Source organism: Salvelinus sp. IW2-2015, linkage group LG36 (genome assembly GCF_002910315.2).
Source record: "Salvelinus sp. IW2-2015 linkage group LG36, ASM291031v2, whole genome shotgun sequence".
Classification (NCBI taxonomy): domain Eukaryota; kingdom Metazoa; phylum Chordata; class Actinopteri; order Salmoniformes; family Salmonidae; genus Salvelinus; species Salvelinus sp. IW2-2015.
The window spans coordinates 3,478,333-3,504,164 of NC_036875.1; the positions used below are offsets into that span (position 1 = coordinate 3,478,333).

Here is a 25,832-nt window from a genome sequence, read left to right on the forward strand (position 1 = left end):
CGGCTATGTACCCATAACATGATGCAGCCACCACTATTCTTGAAAACATGGAGAGTGGTACTCAGTAATTTGCCCCAAACAGAGCAAACAGGATGCATCTTTTCACTCTGTCAATTAGGTTAGTATTGTGGAGTAACTACGATGTTGTTGATCCATCCTCAGTTTTCTCCTATCACAGTCATTAAACTCTGTAAGTATTTTAAAGACACCATTGGCCTCGTGGTGAAATTCCTGAGCGGTTTCCTTCCTCAATCCAGGAAGGACGCCTGTATCTTTGTAGTGACTGAGTCTATTGATACACCATCCAAAGTGTAATTAATAACTTCACCGTGCTCAAAGGGATATTCAATGTCTGCTTTTTTATCCATCTACCAATAGGTGATCTTCTTTGCGAGGCATTGGAAAACCTCCCTGGTCTTTGTGGTTGACTCTGTGTTTTAAATGCACTGCTTGACTGAGAGACCTTACAGATAATTGTATGTGTGGGGTACAGAGATGAGGTAGTCATTCAAAAATCACTATTATTGCACAAAGAGTGAGTCCATGCAACTTACTATGTGACTTGTTAAGCACATTTTCACTCCTGAACTTATTTAGGCTTGCAATAAGAAAGGGGTTGAATACTAATTGACTCAAGACATTTCAGCTTTTCATTTTGAATTAACTTTAGAAACATTTTGAGGAATGGAATTCCGTTTTGACATTATGTGATGTGTCGGGGCAGTAACACAAATGTCAATTGAATCCATTTTAAATTCAGACTAAAACAACAAAATGTGGGAAAAAAGTCAAGGGGTGAAGTACTTTCTGAAGACACACTGTGTATTCTGGTAATTAGGTGCACCTTTAATTACAGTTATTACAGACACCGCCGAGTCCCAAATGGCACCATATCACCTATATATACATAAATAAATAATGAATAGGGTGCCATTTGGGACGCAGGCACTGTCAATCTCTGTGCTTTGAATCTCCTGAAGAAAATGGAATGACTTTGTCTCTCACAATGGACTGATGGGGAGAGAACATAATGTGTCTTATTTCAAATTAAATTAGCGAACGGTTAATTAAAGTTGACAACCAGGCGATCCCAAACCTTCGGGAACCGTTAGGATAAGTATAGTACCACCACTAAGTGATTCAGAAAACATTAGGTCAATCTTTAATTAACTTCCTATTAACCTTTTCTCCAATTAAACTGTGGAATGTTTTTCCTATTAAACAAGAAGGTTTACAGATTGCACTGTCAGAAGTGCATTTGATTGTGCAAAGCCTGTGGTCTTGTGCTAAGTTACCCGGCTGCTTGAACATACTGTACTGTACGTATGCCTCCCCACTGATGTTCTATCCCCGTGTCTATCCCCGTGTCCCCCACTCTATTTCTAACCTGTCTGAAAGGAATATGGCATTCCACTATCTTTGGAAAAAATAAGTGCGTTTTGATTTGCACGGGCACAGCATGTCCCAGATAGAGGGAGTTTGACACTTGCTACTTGTTGCGTACATTGGATTACTTTTCAGCCAGGTTTGCTGTCAGAGCTAAACGGGCGATGCCACAGGACTGCCAGTTCCTTAATCTAGTGTCAACTCCCTCTATATAAGGGAGATGCTGCTTCTTCTGAACATGCAATGTTAAGCCACTAGTTGCAATTGACTGAATCCCAGCTAGAGTAACCCGACCAGGGTGGGCGTAAGAGAGCATACCACAGCCAATACTGGAGACAGTTTCCATCAAATCCTGCATTAGGTCTTAAACAGTAAAGCTATTTGTTTAAATGATATTCTAAACCAGGTCAGAGAAAACAATTTGATAACACAGTCTGTCTCAGTGGAAACCATGGTCTGTTTGATGTGGAGGATGTATTCTAGTGGCTACCTCCACACACACCACACACAGGCTCGGGGGCGTACCTCCACACACCTCTCCGGTGTCCTCGTCCAGACACTCGCTGTCGTCACACTCACAGAAACGTCCTGTTACCAGATTCTTGCCATCGGGGTCGTGACACATGCAGCTGCCGCAGTGACAGGAGCCTGTCAGAGACACAAACGTCTGTGGTGTGAGTGTGTGCGTGTGTCTCATCTGTCTCTCTGTCTTGATGTGATGCACATTAAGGGGTGAGGACACAGCTGGTTTGCAGATGTGCTTTGGGAGGGGTTGTGTGTCTCCACGTTGGAGGCTCAGGCTGGGAAGCCTGTGCAGTGTTTGTGTGTGCATCTGCTCTAGGTCCGTAAGGCAGGGTGACAGCATGCTGTGAACGGATTTGCATTCGCACATGCTGATTGGTCTTGCAATCAGGCCACACACGTACTCACAAAAACACAGACACACAGACACGCGCACGGTCACAGGCAAGATCGTTAGGGTTATCCACAGGTGGGTATGGGGAGTCTGTAGCAATACGCTTGTGCCTTCAGACGTGCAAGCACGCCCATTAGGGCTCTGCTCAAAAGTAGTGCACTATATAGCGAATAGGGTGCAATTAGGGACGACGCCACAGCTACTTTTCCTGTGTATGTGTCATTTTCTGTCGTGTACCTGTGCTCACATAAGAGAGAGAGAATAACAGAGACGACAGAGGATAATCAAGCACATGTCATACTTTGTTAGCGAGACAGAGCGAGGTGAGATACCTGTGTCAGTATGAAAGAGGTTGAGGTGCGACGGCAGTGTACAGTATACCTGCGTTGGAGCACACTACTCCCTGTGGGTTTCTGCACAGCTCCTTGCTCTTCTTGTTGGTCAGGTTACAGTCTTCCTGGTACTGGCAGGCCTCCCCGAACCAGTCCTCATCACACTCACACTTCCCACAGTGACACACACCGTGGCCTAGAGGGGGAGGGAGACGGCAGAGTCCGATCAAACGCTGCGAGAGGTGTAAGACCTACGTTAGAGCATTTAGAGACAATGGAGTATTTTTGATCGGCTGATGTCGAAGGCACAGTACATAGTGTGCACATTGAAGTTCTCGCACGCAGACACACATTGTGTTGCTAATGCACGGGCACACAGGTGCACGGACACTCACCTGCACACACACATAGTCATACATTTCACATGTATGCGCACACACGTGGTTGCTCTCTCACACACACACACACACACACACACACACACACACACACACACACACACACACACACACACACACAACCTTGCATTAGCCAGTTAACTGAAAGGGAGACACTTGGCATCCCCTCGGTTCTGATAAGACGCTCAAGCTCTTCAGTCTAACCAGATGATGCAATAGTCCTCCAATCCAATCCTTACATTTTTATTTAACTAGACAAGTCAGTGAAGAACAAATTCTTACTTACAATGACGGCCTAGGAACAGTGGGTTTACTACCTTGTTCAGGGGCAGAACGACAGATCTTTCCCTTGCAAAAATCCCCAGCTCAGGGATTCGATCTAGCAACCTTTCAGTTACTGGCCCAATGCTCTAACCACTAGGCTACCTGCCACCCCTTACACGACACAAGTAAGCCATGATGATTAGGATGTATACTATAGAGTATTCCTTCCTATTGTAATATTATTCAAATATCACATCTTAAAACAAAGTGTTGGGAGAGAAAAGGGTTTAGGGAGAACGACACGTTTTAAAGAAGCTCCCAGTGCGAGGCCGTGTTGCTCTAAAGGCAGACCTACATTAGATTGCGTAACTGTTGTAATAAGGCCAGCAGGATAATAGGCTTAACTGCCTCTGACACCATTACAGACATGATTGCTAGACAAAAATAAGGATTTTAATTCTTCCTAATCAAAAAGGGTTCTGCTGCCTTAAGGTCGTCTCTCTCACACATACTTTCTCTCTCTCTCTCTCTCTCTCTCTCTCTCTCTCGCTCTCTCGCTCTCTCGCTCTCTCTCTGATCTCACTCTTTTACTGCGTTTCTCTCTCACACTCTTTCCCTCTCTCTTCCCCATTCTCTCTCGCTCTCCCTGTTACAGCAGATGAAACATGACAACTTTGAAAAGGGAAGAAAATACCCAGATAGCACATAACGTTCTGAGAACAAAATGCTTCTTAGAGTTTGGCGAGCTTGGTGAGAGTGGTTGTCCTTTGGTTATTTTGTATACAACCTTGCCACAACTTTCTGGGAATGGTGCAGGATAGTTGGCTTTGGAACATTCTACGCACATTTAAGGAACTTCACCAATTTTTTTATTTTTATTTCTTGGTATTTCATTACTTTAAGTTAACAGAATGTTTTCTAAAAGTTCAAACATGGTTACATTTAATGTCAATTTTGGTGTTGTTGTAGTAGCAACATTCTCCAACTGGTTTAACATTGGGAATGTTCTGAAATAGTTCAGAGAATGTTAAGAAACAATGTTCTTCTGTGGGAATTTCAGTACTTCAGCATAAGGTTTCCTACAGGTTTTCTCGTGGTTCTATTTAAAGTAATTTTCTCGAATTGTTTTCAGAGAACGTTAAGAAAACTTTCCATAAAAACTTTAGTAACATTCAGAGAACGTTCTAAGAATGTTATTTAAAAACATATACATTCCGTTCTCAGCATCAACAAAACTCTCTATATCCTCTATCTCAGGGCTCTCCAACCCTGTTCTTGGAGAGCTACCCTCTTGTAAAGTTTTTGCTCCAACCCCAGTTGTAACTAACCTGATTCAACTTATCAACCAACTAATAGTTAGAATCAGGTGGTCTAAATTAGGGTTGGAGTGAAAACCTACAGGACGGTAGCTCTCCAGCAACAGAGTTGGAGATCCCTGCTCTATTTGTTAATTAAGTGTGTCAGGTGTATTGGCCACACCTGATCTTAATGAGTGCTTGTTTCCTTTGAACCGGGGTCTATTTGAATAGACTAAAACTAACAGCTTTGTATGAGTAAAAAAACATGGTATGCTAGCATTAAAAGTCTTATTACAACATGTTCTCGGAACGTTATTTAATTACCTTCAAATATCCTCTAATTTCCGTTCTCAGAACATTAATAAAACCTCCAGGGAACCATAGTAAAAAGGTCTCAGAACCTCCCTTTAACCGAAAAATATACATTCCCAAAATATACATTCCCAAAATTTCCACTTCAGTTCTCAGAACGTAAAAAAAAAAACTCTGTTTTACCGGTCAGGAAACTTATGGCTTCATTCCCAGAACCAATGGGAAACCCCCCAAAAATGTTTCCATAACTTCCAAGGAGCTAAATGTGCTAACTGGGTACATTATGTTAAAACACATTTTCCAATAAATGTGTAAGAAACCATATTTGTTGTGTGGTTTCACAGCCATATTTGTTTGAATCACTTTAATCTTCTGTAAAACACATTCCAGTGGTGAAGATTAGCGGTTGTTGACTGTAAGTATATCTAATTTCCGTCTCTGAAATTGAGGGCCAAAAACACGTTTAGGTATTCTGGGGGTTTGTGAAACTGCTTTGTCTGTGTACCATTACTCATAATTCTAATAGCTGAAGTGTGCAATGTTGAACACGGGGGAATTCATACAATGCATATGAGGTCTGTTGACAAGTTATTATAAATGTTGCTCTAGTCGCGTTTTGCTGGGGCCTTGCATGTCATACTCCATCATTCGTCTGCCTCGTCCATCATGGAAATGTGATGTCCTCTTCAAGGGCTATCCATCAGGCCATAAAAATAGGCCTTGTCCTCATCACGCTCCTCTCATTACTGATCTGTCCCACCAGACTGCAGAGGAGTTTTTTTTATACCCAGGTTATTTCATATCATGTAGTGTTGTTCTATCCAAAACACTTATCTTAAAAATATCCATGCAAAAAGTGGAAATGTCCACGATCAAATGTCTCCGTTCTATCCCCTTGTCGCTTTTGTTTAAGTACACAACTCAAGTGAAGGTTTCCAGCTCAAGTATTTACTGATTCGGTGCTCATGTATTTTATTCAATCCTTCTTAAAAGAAAGGGGGAAAAATGCAGGATTCATCTGTCATGCTCAGTATTTTGCCAATGTGGCACTCAAAAATAAGTCATTTACTCAAACAACTGAAAAACAACCCCAAAAGTATGGAGAAATGTTTGTTATCTAGATGTAAAATAGATCTGTACAACAATGGTACAACAATGGTGGCTAGCGGTGGACAGAATGTGTCCTGTGGGTAGCTGTAGAGCAGCTGTATTCTCAACAACACTCGCTTCTCTGAGTGTTACAGCCATCATCAAAGCTGTCAGCACGTCACAGGCCGAACCCAGCCCCAGAATATGGCGTCCATCTGAATAACCTTCAACTGAAAGACAACATAGCCAAGCCCGGGCAGGCTGAGGCGTCCACCATCACAGCTGTACATGTTACTATAGTGTATTGAAGTGTTTGTACGACTTAATGACTACGCTCCCACGTCTTTTTGTGCTCTCGCCAACTCCGTTGCTGTCATTGTCAAGCCATGGGGCCCACATTGTCAAGTCTATGGGGCCCATATGTTGATGGAGGACAGAGGAAACGTGAAGTGTCAAAACTTGAAATGAGTTTAACTTTGATGGATAAACAGATGCATGGTGAGGTCTTTGTGCATTTTCATCAGTCTCTGTGTGGCCGGTGCCTAGAAGATAGCAGGGCTTGCTGTCCCTCCTCCGTTTAAGACCTGTCTCCTTGGTAGCAAATTCCCTTAGCCATAGGGTGCCCAGATCCTTCTTTACTGATTGACAGACATATTTAGCCAATGACACGCTCGGACAGATAGACCCAGCCAATGATAATGAAGCAGATAGACAGATCCAGCCAATAAGGCCTTGGGAAAGACTTTGATCAAGCCCAGCAGCTGTGGGAGTTAAAGATAGGTGATGCACCGTCACCATCAGATAAACTGTTTATGGGGAGAGAAGCAATGACTCATTCAGGAGGCTAATTTTAGTGTTTTTTATTCGTCACGTCTTTCCTGTCCACTGATAAATGGTGGATATATCATTTAGATAGAGGTGAACAACAAAGTGGGCTTGTTTGAAACACAGTTTAAGATAATAATGAAGCAATCTTGAGTGATATAACCTACCCTGAGTGTTCAGCTAAAAATGGACAAAGATGGTGATGTGTCATTCCTGTTATGAGCTACTCATTAGACTTTACCATGACACATCCAGCTGTATATGGAGTGGATTTCAACAATATATAAACACAGGGATATGTAAATTACTCTAAAATTAGCTAAAAAGAGAGAACAGGACTGTCATTAAGAATCTCAAACTAGTTTAAGTTAATACAACCACCACAAGTAAGCATTTCACTGTTAGTCTACACCTGTTGTTTACGAAGCATGTGACAAATACAATTTGATTTAATTCAAGACTATTATACAAAAACGATGAGGACCCCTAGCTGAAAACCTGGTTCTGTAATGAGCAAATTAGGAAAAACGTTTGATTGTCTTCTGTGTTCATTTACCGCTTGGTTCCCGGGTTTTATAGTCTGATGGCATTTTTCCATTCACTGTCTCTATTAAACACAGAAAAATGTTGGTAAGTAATTACTCCATCCTTGCTCTCTTTTCTTCTGTGATGCGGAGCGTGAAATGGCTGCACGTCAGGTCACGTCTTCAGCGAGAGAGGAAGGAGTCACATGTCTCAAGTAATAATCTATCCTTATAGAGCCGCAGAAGGCTGAGAAAGAGACCAGAGTCATAGATAGACCACAGGCAATAACTGTCCCCTGATTGTCCAGAACTGTACAGTTGCGAATCTGAACTGCTGGAAAATATATAACGGAAGGATACCAGCCGGGTACAGTTAACGAGATTATGCAGAGTCAAAAAGAAAGAAATTCAGCCAGTATTTCTGACAGTAGTGCTAAAAAGCTAAAAGGGTCCCCAAAAATAGTGTATAACACCACAGTACCACAGTATTATTCATGATCATTGTGCCGGGCATATGGCTGCAGTGTTCCAAGCATGAAACGGTCTAATGTAACTCCCTGAGGAACCTGAACACACATCAGAGAGCAGCTCTCAACCTTTCCTTCATAGCCGGCACTGGACCCATTAGGTGAGTCATCATACTAGCACACAGTGCATCACATCTGTATTAGAGCACATCAAAATATACACCAGGAAGGAAAGAAATGGAGAATGAGGGACAGGGTAATAAGGTATAATAATAAGTACAGCAGAGTACTGTAGAATCCTTGCTGCAAATTCAGAGACCAGTAAATCCGTAGTCGACAAAGGGTGTTGTTCTATTGGTGGACGAAGAGACTGGACATTTTCAAATACCATCAACAATTGCAATGAGGACATCAAATGCCAGAGGAGAGCTTACCCAGGGGGCAAACTGGTTGCAATGGCAATCTTATCTCGGTCAGGTTGTATACTGGTTGAAAAAATATGTTTTTTTCCCCACAACAAATAAGAGAAGTCTTTATGTGGTTGTAATCTAACCAGACAACAACCAGAATATTACGTCTTTCCTGTGACATCTGGGTTGTGGATCATAATGCCAAAATATCTTCTACAATAGTTTGCCTCAAGTTTGGAGGATATAAGATTCCTGTTCAAGTGAGCCATGGAAACTCTCCCTTTCCTGCATTCAGGGAATGTGGGGAAACCTTTTTCTTACAGCACACTGACGTGTACTCAACTTGACGAAGATGATGCATCTGCCAGACACCCACAACTGTTGTGTCCAAAGGAGTCGGAACTACTCAGAGGCAGGCAGGGGGGGATTTCAGATTAAGCCAAGCCCAGAATTACGTAAACTCCCCTGGGGTGGGATCGCCTTGTGCCGTGGCAGGGCTGACTGGAGGCAGGACTGCCTGGAACAGAACAGTGAAGGAGACTCTGAAACCCCAAAGCCTTCAGTAGGGAGATAGAGAGAGAGAGAGAACTGAACACACATCTAAAGACCTTTCTGACAGAGCACAGCTAGGGCAGTCAATCAGCAGAAAAGGGATTTTCTCTTGCCCGTTTTCTCACTTTCCCCTTTCAACCAACCACCCCTCGGAGATAGAGGAGAGAGGAGGACACAGAGAGATGATCCAATCCACACAAATCATAAAGATACAGATTCTTTCAGACTGGAGAGACATTTAGCTTTTTGCTGAAGGTCCTCTGGGGGAAGAGACAGAGAGTTGGCGTTACAAAAGGGTTGAGAGCATCTGACCCATGCAAAATGAGTTGCTCAAAGGCCCAATGAAGACGTTTTTATCTCAATATCAAATCCTTTCTGGGTAACAATTACTGGGTAATTACCATACTGTGATTGTTTTCATTTAAAATTTTCAAAAAGAAGAAAAAGCTTCTTAGCAAGAGCAATTTCTCAAGCAATATATTTTAATTAGGACTGGGGAGGGGAAAACTGAAAACGAGCTGTTATAGGCAGAGAGGTTTGGAACTCTCTTATTGGTCTATAAACTAATTCACCAGGCAGGCCAAAACTCCATTCCAGCAAAACAGGCTGAAATTTCAGGCGGTCTTTTCAAACAGCTCGTATTACACTAAAAGTCCATTATCATAATCTTTTTACATTTCACACTATTATTCCAACCTCATAGTGTGGAAATATATATACAACACGGGCAATCACATTTTTGACTGCACTGGGCCTTTAATTCATCTTCAATGAATAAACCAAATAAAAATGTAATTATAACCCATCTGGCAATAAATCGTTACTTGCAAGACCGAATTACCATTATCATCTGCGAAGGTGAATACTTTTCTTCAGTAAGGAAGACATGGAGTTCACTCACTGCATCCGTTTATGCAGTATTGCAGAACACCTTGATGGGAAGGTTGACCTACCTACAACAATTTGCAACGTTCTTAACATCTTTAAACAACATTCACTCGCTAGCCTCATCTGATGATTACTTCAAGAATGAGCTTTGCACATAATTCACATTCAGATCACCTTGAACAGGCTGCTAGTAACCTGTTGTGCCCCAGGTCTTACTTAGTGTGTCTGACAGTGGGAAAAAAATTAGGCGAGAGAGAGAGAGAGAGAGAGAGACCAGTTATTTCACCTGGCTCATTAAAAAACGGAATAATCCTATAAAAAAAAATGTAAACACTGTGAAAGGGATGGAAACATTGCCACGTCGAGTCGCCATAATTCTGGGAGGACCACGTTCAGAACAAAAACACATTATACCAAAGGAATGACATGTTTTAATTGTGCACCAATTAAAGGTTACTACGCCAACAATGGGGAAAGTTCAATCAAGTTGTGGCTGTTTACATACAATAGATCATTTAATATGACTTTATTCCTGGGATCCTCTCCTATTTTCTGTTTTATACTGTTGTTTTCGTGATTATATTAAGCCAATAGACAGAAATATACAAGGCTGATCAGGGACAAACCAAGACAAAAACAAAACAGATAACAGGTAAGTCCTGCACAGGACTGCAGTAGCATATTCCCCCCCTGTCACGTTCCTGACCTGTTTTCCTTTGTTATGTGTTTGTTTTAGTTGGTCAGGGCGTGAGTTGGGTGGGTTGGTCTAGGTTTGTTTTTCTATGTTGGGATTTTGTGTTTGGCCTGGTATGATTCTCAATCAGAGACAGGTGTGTATCGTTGTCCCTGATTGAGAGTCATACTAAGGCAGCCAGGGTTTCACTGGTGTTTTGTGGGTGTTTGTCTCCTGTGTCTGTGTATATGTTTGCACCATACGGGACTGTTTCGTTCGTTTGTTTGTTTTGTAGTAAGTACTTGTTCGTTCGTTCTTCGTGTTTCATGTAGTTTGTCGTTCTAAGTCTGTCTACTTTCGTTTTGTTATTTTGTATCATTTCAAGTATAGTTCGTTTTGTTCTTCTTGAAATAAACTTCAGTATGTCATTTCAACGCGCTGCACCTTGGTTTAATCCTTGCTCCTCCTCTTCGTATGAAGAGAGAGAGGAACGCCGTTACACCCCCAGTAATGGCAATTTATAGGGAATAGGGTGTTTAGGACTCACACATGATCCTGGGAACGCTCGGGCAGAGTGCCCACCAGATTTAAATGGGCCCTTTTTGCTCACATGGAATTATGGCGCCCGGGGGATTTCAGGGAAAACTAGGAGTCTGCCACCTCTGAGTGAACTCTGTTACCTCTTTGTAATGTTGATATGAAATTAGACTACCGTCATACTATTCAAAAGCATGCCATGCCTTACTGTTATCAACAAAAACGATGCACATTGTGTCTTTCTATTTGCACAACAGATGGACAGAGGAGACAAGGACTTCATGCGAATCAAACCTCCAGGCGGCTTGAGATCGCAAACGAGATACAATAGTATATTGTCTCTCAAACCTTTGAAGAAATGTCACATGATCAGACATTTTGCAGTGACAGACAGCTAACTCAACATGCCAGACATACATGTATCTTGCTACTGAACATCTCTTCCAGATTTAAGCCAATTCATTCTCAGATGACTGCAACGGCGAGTCACTACAGTCGCTACTTGTTGCTTTGGCTAGCGGTGCATCTAGGCCACGTGTCACTGATGAATAGCATCCAAAGGAAAAGCTCAAGTTCAATGGCAGCCCAGCTAATGTGTTCGGAGGAGGAAAACCCATCGTTTAGCCCTAAGGAGGAAAATCCATAGAATCTTATCTGGGGGCAGTTGGGAGAGGCAGAGATAAGTGAGCCACAGGAAGAGCATGGATGCTGGGCACAGAACAGCGGCGAGAGAACATGGCAAATGCAGTGAGAGAGAGAAGTGCTCCATTTGGTCGTCTTCTTACTGTTTTGAGTAACATTAGGCAGTACACACATGTGGATGAATGTGCAAGTGTGCGTGCGTGTGTGTGTGTGAATGTCTAACTCCAGACATTGGCCCATTTTGCAGTGTGTATGGGTGAGTGAAACCCCATTATCAGGCTGAGGCAGAACCTTCACTCTCCGGACCCGTGAACCATAATGAGCTCCTCACCAGCTCCCAACCTGTCTGCCCAAATAAATCACTCTCCCCCTCACACACAGGCAAGCAGGTGCAGGTGCACACCAGTGGCGGTCGGGTCCATTTAAGATTAGGGAGGACACGTTTTTTTTTTAGGAGCATGACCTTATTTTTATTTCCCCGTTTCATTTGCTTCCGTTTAAGAAACGTTTTTCAACAGAATCAGCAGAATGAATACACCCCTGATCACCCGCACACAGTTCACTTTCATAGCAGCCACATTCAAACAGCATGATCACTTGTCTCGTTGTATAATTCCTGCTCGCATCTACACACCCTCCGCCTCTCACATTTTCTCTTCACTTGTGGACTTCAGTGCACAACACAACAGCTGTCTGTGACCAGGCGGAAAAAACGTTCCACGCCAAACCGCTAATCGATACACACAGCCTACATCGTTGTCACCATATTAGCTAACATCTTAGTCAACATATCTACTAGAACTAAAGTGTTAGTAAACCCACAACAATCATGTAGTACAGTGTACAGAAAGCGGTTTATCAGTTACACCGGCGGGCCCCGGTGGCAATAAAAGCTTACCATGAGTTCCAGTGTTGGATAGCCTTACCCAGCTAGCTAACATAGAATCCCTCTCTGTTTAAGCCGGGTGTTTGAGTAGGCTAAACTAGCTAGCTGCATCCGCTAGCTAAGTAAGTGAAAGTGACAAAAATACAAAATATAGCTTTCTCTCTCTCTCTCTTTCTCCTACTTCTCCTTCATTTTTGAAGAAATGTATGTGTTCAAAACTGTTAAACTATTGTCTTTCTATCTGAGTCAACTATTCACCACATTTTATGCACTGCAGTGCTAGCTAAATGTAGCTTGTGCTTTCAGTATTAGATTAATTCTCTGATCCTTTGATTGGCTGGACAACATGTCAGTTCATGCTGCAAGAGCTCTGATAGGTTGGAGGACGTCCTTACTACTTACTGTGTAAGTCTATGGAAGGGGGTGAGAAACATGAGCATTCTAGGTTTTGTATTGAAATCAATGTACACAGAGGAGGACGGAAGCTAGTTGTCCTCTGGTTACACCATAGTGCTACCCTACAGAGTGCTGTTGAGGCTACTGTAGACCTTAATTGCAAAGCAGTGTGTTTAAATCAATTATTTGGTGACGTAAATTTCACAGGAGGTGGGTGTCACCTTGATTGGGAAGGACGGGCTCGTGGTAATGGCTGGAGTGGAATAAGTGAAATGGTATAAAATACATCAAACGTGTTTGATGCCCTTCCATTAGCTCGGTTCCAGCCATTATTATGAGCCGTCCTCCCCTCGGCAGCCTCCACTGGTGAATATATTTTGTATAGTTTTATTTAAAAAGCATAATCTTTTAAATGTTACTATTTAGAAGAAGAAGAAAAAATTCACTGAAGAGAATGGTCCTCCCCTTCCTCCTCTGAGGAGCCTCCATTGGTGCACACGTACACACATACACTAACACACACTCTCCTGAAGGAGCTCACACACACGCACACACACACACACACACACACACACACACACACACACACACACACACACACACACACACACACACACACACACACACACATGCCTTTAGGCCTGTTCAAGACTGTAAATCTTTACTCAAAAATCTATTTATTACTTTCAAGTTCATGAAATTGGATAGTAAAGTAGCTGTTACGATGGTATTCATCAGTGTGAATGCTTTGATTTAGTTCCACTGGTTTCAAAGAAGAACGATTGCAGCATGTTTCAGGATAATTTGTATCAGGTGTTCAGGATGTGGAATGTTTGGCGACTGCACAGCAGTTGCTATCTGTTAATACAACAAGTTAAATGTTCAGATGCTTGAAGTGCCTGTAGAAATGTTATTAACAAACAATGCATGAAGTGCTTCCCTTCCACTTAATAAGAGGAAACAGGAATAAATATGAACCCCAATACAGCTAAAAAAAATCACATTTGATTGACAGTAGCTTAATAACACCAATTCCCCTTGCAAAGACAAAATTATTTCGTTTTTTTTTCCCACAAGAAAGAATCTCGAACTTGAGTTGTTTTATTTTTCCAAATCCATTTATTTCATTACGCCCAGAGCCATGATCCCTGTAGTCCATGACTGGATGTCAGCACTCAAAATGTCTTTATTATTTCAAGGAACAATGCCAATAACCACAAGAGACTGAAGAGGATGAGGGAAAGAGTGGACATATTTGATGCTAGAGAGGTGTGCACTCAAGCTCAAACTACTCCATGGATTTGTGTGGACGCACATCTCCTTTCTGAGAACAATTACCGAAATGTCAACTGAACGGCCGCCCAACTTCAAAAACAGACGGGCTATCTAACAGAAGCTAATGCCACCATGACGCATGTGGATGGCAAGCTGTCTATTCCAAAATGTATGATTTTTCTGATGTGTGTTCTAGAACTAATAAGGCCAGAGCATTCTTATTATGTACCGATAAAGCAGCAACCGGTCAGACCAAATGACTACTTTCAAAATGTACTTTTCGATCTCTATTGAAATGAATGGCTGTCACATTTAAATGAGCTTCCAGCTGCTGAGGAAAGGGGTAGTGTGAATTACCCTTGTTTCTAAGAAACTGTCACTACTCCCGCTGAAGTTGGCTCCCCCGCTTGTTCGGGCGGTGCTCGGCGGTCGTCGTCACCGGCCTACTAGCCGCCACCGATCCCTTTTCCCTTTTCTGTTAGTTTTGTCTTATTAGTTGCACCTGTTCCGTTTTGTGTTTTCTTGATTTGCTTCCCTATATGAGCGTGTGGAACCCGCCCTTTGTCGTGCGGGATTATTTTTGTGTTCACGTTTGTGTCGTAGGTGTTGTTGTGCTCCGGACCGTGTTTACCCTGTGTTTGGGTTGGTCAGTGTTTTGCGCCCTGTGTTTTGGGCATTACCATTTTCGGTGCCGGAAAAAAGTGCATTTTTCCCCTGGAACTCTCTGCTCTCTGCACCTGATTCCTACCAACACACCTAGTCAGCCGTGACAGAAACCATACACAAAATGTATAATTTGGTCCAAATACCGCATGAAGTGCTTTGAAAGGTTGGTAATGGCTCACATCAACACCAATATCCCAGAAACCCTAGACCGACTCCAATTTGCATACCGCCCAAACAGATCCACAGATGATGCAATCTCTATTGCACTCCACACTGCCCTTTCCCACCTGCACAAAAGGAACACTTATGTGAGAATGCTATTCATTGACTACAGCTCAGCGTTCAACACCATAGTACCTTCAAAGCTCATCACTAAGCTAAGGATCCTGGGATTAAACACCTCCCTCTGCAACTGGATCTTGGACTTCCTGACGGGCCGCCCCCAGGTGGTGAGGGTGGGTAGCAACACATCTGCCATGCTGATCCTCAACACTGGAGCTCCCCAGGGGTGCGTGCTCAGTCCCCTCCTGTACTCCCTGTTCACCCACGACTGCATGGCCAGGCATGACTCCAACACCATCATTAAGTTTGCAGACGACACAACAGTGGTAGGCCTGATCACCGACAACGACGAGACAGCCTATAGGGAGGAAGTCAGAGACATGGCCGGGTGGTGCCAGAATAACAACCTATTCCTCAACGTAACCAAGACTAAGGAGATTATTGTGGACTATAGGAAAAGGAGGACCGAGCACGCCCCCATTCTCATCGACGGGGTTGTAGTGGAGCATGTTGAGAGCTTCAAGTTCCTTGGTGTCCACATCAACAACAAACTAGAATGGTCCAAACACACCAAGACAGTTGTGAAGAGTGCACGACAAAGCCTATTCCCCCTCAGGAAACTAAAAAGATTTGGCATGGATGGTCAGATCCTCAAAAGGTTCTACAGCTGCAACATCGAGAGCATCCTGACTGGTTACATCACTGCCTGGAACGGCAATTGCTCGGCCTCTGACCGCAAGGCACTACAGAGGGTATTGCGTACGGCCCAGTACATCACTGGGGTTAAGTTGCCTGCCATCCAGGACCTCTACACCAGGCGGTGTCAGAGGAAGGCCCTAAAAATTGTCAAAGACCCCAGCCACCCCAGTCATAGACTGTTCTCTCTACTACCCCATGGCAAGCGGTACCGGAGTGCCAAGTCTAGGACAAGAAGGCTTCTCAACAGTTTTACCCCCAAGCAATAAGACTCCTGAACAGGTAATCAAATGGCTACCCGGACTATTTGCATTGTATGCCCCCCCCCAACCCCTCTTTTTACGCTGCTGCTACTCTCTGTTTATCATATATGAATAGTCACTTTAACTATACATTCATGTACATACTACCTCAATTGGGCCGACCAACCAGTGCTCCCGCACATTGGCTAACCGGGCAATCTGCATTGTGTCCCACCCACCACCGTCAACCCCTCTTTTAGGCTACTGCTACTCTCTGTTCATCATATATGCATAGTCACTTTAACCATATCTACATGTACATACTACCTCAATCAGCCTGACTAACCGGTGTCTGTATGTAACCTCACTACTTTTATAGCCTCGCTACTGTATATAGCCTGTCTTTTTACTGTTGTTTTATTTCTTTACTTACCTATTGTTCACCTAATACCTTTTTTGCACTATTGGTTAGAGCCTGTAAGTAAGCATTTCACTGTAAGTATTGTTGTATTCAGCGCACGTGACAAATAAACTTTGATTTGATTTGAAATATTTAGGAAGAGGTCATAATTTCATGGAGTCTGTAAAGGAAGAAACCACATGGAAAAAGTGGTAAGCAAGTTAGGTCCCCAAAAATTATTTTCACAAATTAATTTATTGTGTTAGAGGATTCATGATTCTTGTATCTAAACCAAAGTAGATAATTTAAAGATCTTTCTATATATCAGTTGGGGTCTCTATATGCTTCAGTATGAGATCCTAAACCTAGCATGAAATTGCATCCTTGTAGCTGTGCGGGCTAATATAGTTTTTTTTTAAATGCCTTGGGGTAAGTGTTTTCTTCCCTGTCGTAATGCAAGGAATTATAGCTGGGATATAAATTAACAACCGGGCCTATGTTAAAAGTGCAAAAAAATGTACTCAGTGTTTGTGAGAAGTAAAGATACCTTAATAGAAAATGACTGAAGTAAAAGTGAAAGTCACCCAGTAAAATACTACTCGAGTGAAAGTTTAAAAGTATTTGGTTTTACATATGCTTAAGTATGAAAAGTAAATGTAATTGCTAAAATATACTTAAGTACCAAAAATAAAAGTATAAATCATTTCAAGTTCCTTATATTAAGCAAATCAGACAGCACCATTTTCTTTTTCTTCTTTTTTACAGAGAGGGGCACACTCCAGCAGACATCATTTACAAATGAAGCATTCATGTTTAGTGACTCCGCCAGATCAGAGGCAGTAGGGATGATAAGGGATGTTCTCTTGATAAGTGTGTGAATTGGACCATTTTCCTGTCCTGCTAAGCATTCAAAATGTAATTAGTACTTTTGGGTGTCAGGGAAAATGTATGGAGTAAAAAGTGCACTATTTTCTAGTAAAAGTAAAAGTTGTCCAAAATGTAAATAGTAAAGTACTTTAAAGTATTTTTACTTACTTTTTTACTTAATTTTACTTTACTTTTTACTTTTACTTTACACCACTGGTGGACACCCCTTCAAATGAATCGATTCGGCTATTTCAGCCACATCAATTGCTGACAGGTGTATAAAATCGAGCACACAGCCATGCAATCTCCATAGACAAACATTGGCAGTAGAATGGCCTTACTCTCTTTGACGTTCAACGTGGCACCATCATAGGATACCACCTTTCCAACAAGTCAGTTCATCAAATTCCTGCCCTGCTAGAGTTTCCCCGGTCAACTGTAAGCACTGTTATTGATGAAGTGGAAACGTCTAGGAGCAACAACGGCTCAGCTGTGAAGTGGTAGGCCACATAAGCTCACAGAATGGGACTGCCGAGTGCTGGAGCTCGCAGCGTGGAAAAAAATGGTCTGTCCTTGGTTGCAACACTCACTACCGAGTTCCAAACTGCCTCTGGACGCAACGTCAGCACAATAATTGTTCGTCAGGAGCTTCGTGAAATGGGTTTCCGTGGCCGAGCAGCCGCACACAAACCTAAGATTACCATGTGCAATGCCAAGCGTCGGCTGGAATGGTGTAAAGCTTTCCGCCATTGGACCCTGGAGCAGTGGAAACGCGTTCTCTGGAGTGATGAATCACGCTTCACCATCTGGCCGAATCTGGGTTTGGCGGATGCCAGAAGAATACTACCTGCCCCAATGCATAGTGCCAACTGTAAAGTTTGGTGGAGGAGGAATAATGGTATGGGGCTGTTTTTCATTGTTTGGGCAAGGCCACTTAGTTCCAGTGAAGGGAAATCCCAACGCTACGGCATACAACGAGATTCTAGACGATTCTGTGCTTCCAACTTTGTGGCAACAGTTTGGGGAAGGCCCTTTCCTGTTTCAGTATGACAATGCCCCTGTGCACAAAGCGAGGTCCGTACAGAAATGGTTTGTCGAGATCGGTGTGGAAGAACTTGACTGGCCTGCACAGAGCCCTGACCTCAACCCCATTGAACACCTTTGGAATGAATTGGAACGCCGACTGCGAGCCAGGCCTAATCGCCCAATATCAGTATCACCTCACTAATGCTCTTGTGGCTGAATGGAATGAGATGTTCGACGAGCAGGTCATGTAGTGTATGTTTTCAAAAATGTCATTTTTGTATTAATTCTGATTATTTCCTGGGATTCTCAACATCCTGAAATAATTCCCTTTACAGAGTGATGCTGAATGTACTCTCCCCTACAATGAAAGACTGTGGGAACATATCAACGGCCTTAATAAAACCTGGAGGAGGATTTTTAGTGTGACTCCAGGATGAGGCCTAGCTATTCTTCTCACACACTTGGTATTGACCGCTAACCCGATGATAACGTCAGTCTGGTTGAGTCAAACCAAAGAGCTTTCCAGAATGTTGGCAATCTGAGAGAGAAGATGTCTGCTTTATAACTTATCTTCGGGAAGACCGGGCTGGGTCAAAACGTGTTGCACCATGCATCCACTGACATGTTAAAACCGTTGTTACTGGTCTGCTGCACTTTTTCAAACCGTGAGAGTACACGTCCTTGTACTGTGCATACTACGGTTACCTACAGTATTTTTTTCAATGACATCAAATGCTTTACAATTCAATCAATCAACCAAAAGAGGGAGCAACAGTCACAAGAAAAACTGTAGAGGAGAGAACCCTTGGGAGGAACCATACACCCTGCTGACTAAGTGAGTGTCTCTGTATCGCCCTATCCCTTACCTCCACATGTCTTCCCGTCATATGTAGCACAGACCCAGTCATGGCATTCACAGCGTGGTCCATAGTAGTTCCCTGGCTCTGCGACCTGGCATATGCAAGCCCCACAGTCACACTCTCCCCTACCACTGCAGATAAGGCCTTCAGGGGTCTTGCACCGCCGCTGGGATGACTCAGCAGACAGCGTACATACCTGCCTGGGAAAACAAGAGGATTAACTTTTTATATTTCTATAGCCTATAGATCACATATTTGATGTATTAAGTATATTATTATCAACACAATCGCCATAACTGGCCATAACTGCAGCAACAGAGAGATGGCTTGGCTGGCCCTTTTAATTATGGCGTATGGGGCAGTCTGTAGAGCCGTCCATTGAGTGTGGAATGTGTTGCCGTTAAGGTTAGCGTTTAGGTTTGGGATATGGTTAGAAACAGAAAAAATAAAAGTACAAAATGATTGCCTACAACTGGGATTGAACCTGGAAGACCATCCGGATAGACCATCCTTAATCCCATCCCCAATGCCCTACAGTGGGGCAGTTAAACTGATAAATCGTTCACTTTTAGATAAAAGCACCAAATTTGGAAAAGATGTAGATTCATGTACCCTGAAAATATTTAGATATGAAGCCGCCCCAGATTTGACCCCTGGTGTCCGTGGCGACCATCTTACAAAATGGCTGCTGTCGTTAGCACTATTTATCTGGACTTTTTCAAGACAAACGCACCAAATTTGCTTTGCGGTAGATTAATTTACTCCGAATAGATTTAGATATGGAGCCACCACAGATTTGGCCACTGGAGACCTTGGTAGTCATCTTACAAAATAGCCATAGATGGTAATGAAATTTTACATTTCACAAGGCCTATTTTGAGACAAACACCACATTTGGCACAGAGGTAGATTTAGTTCCCCTAAACATTTTTAGATATAGAGCCACCACAGATTTGGCCCCTGAGTGCCATGAATACCATCTTACTAAATGTCCTCAGGCTGTACAACTATTTTACAAACATTAAATCTACAAAACATCATGGCATATAGTGTACTTCTTTGACTTTTAAAAGTCATAGCCTATACTTCTTGGCTTGAATCTTCTGAATGCCAAAAAGGATAAAAGGCCCAGTGCAGTCAAAAACTTGTTTTCCCTATGTCATATATATACACAGTACCAGTCAAATGACACACCTACACATTCAAGGAGTGTCTTTATTTTTACTATTTTCTACATTATAGAATAATATTGAAGACATCAATACTATGAAATAACACATATGGAATCATGTAGCAACCAAAAACGTTGTGTATTTTATATTTGAGATTTTTTAGCCACCCTTTGCTTTGATGACAGCTTTGTACACTCTTTGCATTCTCCCAACCAGCTACACCTGGAATGTTTTTCTAAAAGTATTAAAGGAGTTCCCACATATGCTGAGCTCTTGATGGGACAAACTACCAGAAAGACAACCATCTCTGCAGCACTCCACCGATCGGGCCTTTATGGCAGAGTGGCCAGACGGAGGCAACTCCTCAGTAAAAGGCACATGACAGCCCTCTTGTGGTTTGCCAAAAGGTACCTAAATGACTCTAACCACAAGATTCTCTGGTTTGATGAAAATAAGATTGAAGTCTTTGGCCTGAATGCCAAGCATCACATCTGGAGGAAACCTGGCACTATCCCTACAGTGAAGCATGGTGGTGGCAGCAGCATCATGCTCTGGGAATGTTTTTCTGCGACAGGGACTGGCAGACTAGTCAGGATCGAGGCAAAGATGAGCGGAGTGAAGTACAGAGGTATCCCTAATGAAAACCTGCTCCATAGTGCTCAGGACCTCAGAGTGGGGCGAAGGTTCACTTTCCAACAGGACAACAACCCTAAGCACACAGCCAAGAGAATGCAGGAGTGGCTTTGGTACAATTCTCTGAATGTCCTTGAGTGGCCCAGCCAAAGACGGACTTGAACCCGATCGAACATCTCTGGAGAGACCTGAAAATAGTTGTGCAGCAACGCTCCCCATGCAACCTGACAGAGCTTGAGAGGATCTGCAGAGAAGAATGGGAAAAACTCCACAAATACAGGTGTGCCGGGCTAGTAGCGTCATACCCAAGGAGACTTGAGGCCGTAATCGCTACCAAACTTTCTTGAACAAAGTACTGAGTAAAGGGTTTGAATACTTATGTAAACTAGATTTTTCTTTTTTAAAATTTGTAATAAATTTGCAAACATTTCTAAAAAAACAGTTTTTGCTTTGTCATTATGGGGTATTGTGTGTAGATTGATGAGGGGAAAAAACGATTTAATCAACTGTAAAATAAGGCTGTAACCTTATAAAATGTGAAAAATGCAAGGGGTCTGAATACTTTCCGAAGGCACTGTATGCACTGGGGTTGGGACAACTCAGCAAATAGAAAATAAGGGAGGAGGAGAGATGGACTTCTCTACATACAGTGTGTCTATAATACATTTGTTGTATATATGTATTAGGGCTGTCTGTCAATTCGATTTCTCATCTTGGCCTTTATTCGTATGTGTTATAGGTACAATGCCTTCAGAAAGTATTCATACCTCTTGACTTATTCCACATTTTGTTGTGTTACAGCCTGAATTCAGAATTGATCTTTTCACAAACATCGACACACAATACCCCACAATGACAATGGAAAAACATGTTTTTAGACATTGTTGCTAATTTATTCAAAATGAAATACAAAAAGATTTAATTTACATACGTAAGTATTCACACCCCTGAGTCAATACTTTGTAGAAGCAAGTTTTGCAGTGATTACAGCTGTGAGTCTTTCTGGGTAAGTCTCTAAGAACTTTCCACACCTGGCTCTTCAAGCTCTGTCAAATGTGTTGTTGATCATTCCTAGACAACCATTTTCAGGTCTTGCTTTAGATTTTCAACTAGATTTAAGTGAAAACTGTAACTCGGCCACTCAGGAAGATTCACTGTCTTCTTGGTAAGCCTTGTTGAAAACCGGATGCATGTTTTAGAATATTCCAAAGCATCTTCCCACGGCTATATACCCATAACTTGATGCAGCCACCGCTTCGCTTGAAAATATGGAGAGTGGTACTCAGTAATGTGTTGTATTAGATTTGCCCCAAACATTGCAAACAGGATGCATGTTTGGGAATAATTTGTATTCTGTACAGGCTTCCTTCTTTTCACTCTGTCAATTAGGTTAGTATTGTGTAGTCAGTGTTGTTGATCCATCCTCAGTTTTCTCCTACCATTAAATTCTGTAACTGTCTTAGTCACCATTGGCCTCATGGTGAAATCCCTGAGCGGTTTCCTTCCTCTCCGGCAACTGAGTTAGGAAGCACGCCTGTATCTTTGCAGTGAAAGTGCAATTAATAACTTCACCAGGCTCAAAGGGATATGTCTGCTTAAAAAAAGACCCATCTACTAATAGGTTCCCTTCCTTCTTTGCGAGGCATTGGAAAACCTCCCTGGTCTTTATGGTTGAATCTGTGTTTGAAATCCACTGCTCTACTGAGGGACCTTACATATAATTGTATATGTGGGGTACAGAGATGAGGTAGTCATAAAAAATGATGTTAAACACTTATTTCACACAAAGTGAGTCCAGGCAACGTATTATGTGTCGTGTTAAGTTAATTTTTACTCCTGATCTTATTTAGGCTTGCCATAACAAAGAGGTTCAATACTTATTGACTCAAAACATTTCTGCTTTTCATTTTTAATTAAAAATATAGAAAAACATTCCACTATGACATTATGGGGTGTTGTGTGCAGGCCAGTGCCAAAAAATCTCAATTAAATCCATTTAAAATTCAGCATGTAACACAACAAAATCCGTAAAAAGTCAAGGGGTGTGAATTTTTTCTGAAGGCACTCTACATTCTATATCTATGCTATACCTTTCCTCATCCCTTCTTTTAGCTTTTTCCATTTTCTTTTTGGGAATAGTAATGTGTGTTTCCTTTTGTAAACAGTGCTGGTCTCTGGTAACAATCCCCATCTCAAGAGTCAAGAATCCCTCTTCCCTCACTTTCTTCCCTCATTTTATTTCCTGTGAAAAAGTAATTTGTCTTGGTGCAAGGTGCAAGGTGACTGTGTGAAGTTTTACAACTTTAATTGTAACCGTACTCACTTTCCCTTTCTTTCTGACTGTTTCTCTCACTCTCTCTGTCTTCCTATCCTCTCCTCCTCTCTCTCCATGCCGCTTCCCCTCTCGTTTTTCCTCTCTTTCCCCCCTCTCTCTCCCACCTTCTCCCTCTCTCTCTGACTGTAAATCTTTTGTGGCTCCTGAAAGTTCAGCTCTGCAAATGCTGTCAGAGTATCTCACAAATGAATGGATTCTCTCATTGTAATGTCATTCCTATTACTATGCACGTCCTATTTTAAGCATAAGGTGAACTAACCAATACCTATGAACTAACTAATACCTAGTGTACTCTAAAGGTGGGAATACCTCCTATGGCTGGTGAGCTACTGTGTGACAACAGCTAGCCAGTGCAATATAAGAAAATGGTCATTTGACAATAGCCATAATGTTTCTCTGTTTTATGTAATTCAACTGATAATGGCCGAGGTTAGAGCTGGGGTAGAAACCTACAGTCTACAGACACAGGTATGTCCATGTTCAATGTTCAGGAAAGAGAGACAGAGTCCCGAGTCATTTCAAATAGGTTAAAGGGAAAGGAAAATGGGGACACCTACTCAGTTGCACAACTGAATGCAGTCAGCTAAAATGTGTCTTTCGCATTTAACCCAGGTTGGAATGGAGAACGAGAACAAAGAAAATATCATACTGTACAGATACAGTATAGGATCTCAATTTGCGAAGCAGGAAATGCAAACTTGTAGTGTATTTCAGTTTTTCAAAGGATTCTAAAGTTCGCAGTTTCCACTTTGAAATTTCAGGCTTGATTTGCCCTTAAAAAAAATGATCAACCCCTACAAAAATGTCCATTAATTATAATCCACATTTCCTCTTGCTGCAGAATTATTTTCCTGCTGTAGCAAACTGGCGGTACAGTCAATCCACTTGGACTGCAGCTCCGGACGTGCGATCTTTCAAAGCTTTTGTTTTGCTGGCCCACTCACTCAGAGATTTCTCAGTGGGATATGTTTCTTTTGGTCTCGGTTTCTGACATTCTTTTCTATTCCTGCCCTCGCATGCTAAGGCCTTTCCTGTTCAGGAACAGCAGAAATATTCCAAAGGGTGAGCAAAACCCAAATATCAAATATTCCTGCCACCCCAATTTGATAAAGGAACAGCTTATTACACTCTTAATGGACTAACGCATGCATACCTTATCTCAAAAGAAATGGTGGCACATTAACAAACACAAACCAACAAGGGAGAAAAAACTAAAACCTGCATTTGAGCTATGGGCTACAACAACATACTGTTATTAATCCTTGACTTAATCCTTGACACATTTACAGCAATGGTACAGAAAGACTCTATATTTCCCAATTAACATGTGCTGTGGATTTTGGGGCCTACCACCCAGCCACATAAAACAACAACAAACACCCTACACAGCCTCAACATTGGCCACATTCACACGCGCTCGCGCACACACACGTACACACAGCCCCCTGGTGCACCTATTTTGAGTAAATACCCCCTTCTCTCCTCAGCTGAGTCAAGTTTACAGACTATGCTCTGCAATGTCATGTGGCAATACTTACTGCAGGCTCCCCTTCAAGGCCAAGGCAAAGGAAGATGTGGTTTCCCACATTCACATCAGACAACTATTTCACTGTCTATTTTTGTTTAGTTTTGTGTAGTATCATAAGAAATGCAGATGCATGATACAACACAACACAAAACAAGCACTCATGACAGAAGAAAAAAAAAACAGAGTTCATTTTCAAGGGAATGGGTCCATATCCTGCAAATGCAGCTTGATCTCTGAATGTGGGAATAAAAATGTCCTCAACATTCTGTACAGATACAGTTCATATGACATAGACATTCTTTTCCACGATTGATGTAACATTTGTACAATAACATTTCAATCACATAATGTCCTTTGAAAACACCTACCCAGTGCAGAGGTAGCAACTTTCTTATCTGTCAATAAAATAAAAAAACTTGTCCTCCATAATAGAGAATCTGACCGTACAAACTTAACCAACCACATTTACGTACACTACTGTAACGGCACCTTTTACTCTACTTCTCTGCCCCCCCCCCCCCCCCCCCCCCCCCCCCCCTCTCTCTCTCTCTCTTTGAAACCCCCAAACTAACTGAAAAAGAAAGCCATGGTGAAACTCCAAAACTCACCCCAGCGATTGTAACAAACTTTGCTCGACAGCCGTGAGCAGAATAAGAAGCCAGGGAACTAACATACAGTTCACCAAAGCCTCCGCACGCATGTTTAAATCCCACAGAAACCTGGAGTGAAGTCGCCTACAAGATTTTACCCCCTTTTTTCCCAAACAGAGGGAGAGCTAGAGGGAGCGAGGAAGAGAAGGAGTGAGGAAGAGAAGCAGAGAGAGGGAGAGAGAGCAACGGGCTGGACAGAACTGGTCAACCCTTCAGAGGCCAATAGCTGTCTCTCTCTCCATACAAGTGCCTTTCATTAGTTGTGACTCTCTCAGTCCTGGGCAGGAGTTGGAGAGGGGGAACCTGCCAAAAAAGAAAAGAAAAGTTCAGTCACAGTTATGTAATTAGAAACAGTCTTTCATACATATGATTTATCTGTGGGGTTTTTTCTCTTTCTCTCCTGAG

General features: G+C 42.3%; 1 protein-coding gene across 1 annotated transcript in view; it reads right to left on the reverse strand.

Annotated features, from left to right (window-relative positions):
- The window catches only part of itgbl1 (integrin, beta-like 1), a 128,700-nt gene extending 103,130 nt beyond the window's left edge, over nt 1–25,570 (reverse strand). The window contains exons 1-4 of the mRNA XM_023981473.2: nt 25,386–25,570; nt 19,116–19,309; nt 2,684–2,830; nt 1,912–2,034 (exon numbers count right to left, since the gene is read on the reverse strand). Coding sequence (XP_023837241.1) covers nt 1,912–2,034; nt 2,684–2,830; nt 19,116–19,309; nt 25,386–25,477 — 556 coding nt within the window. The 5' untranslated portion in view covers nt 25,478–25,570. The remainder of the gene's footprint in view (nt 1–1,911; nt 2,035–2,683; nt 2,831–19,115; nt 19,310–25,385) is intronic.
- Between the last annotated feature and the right edge of the window lie 262 nt (nt 25,571–25,832).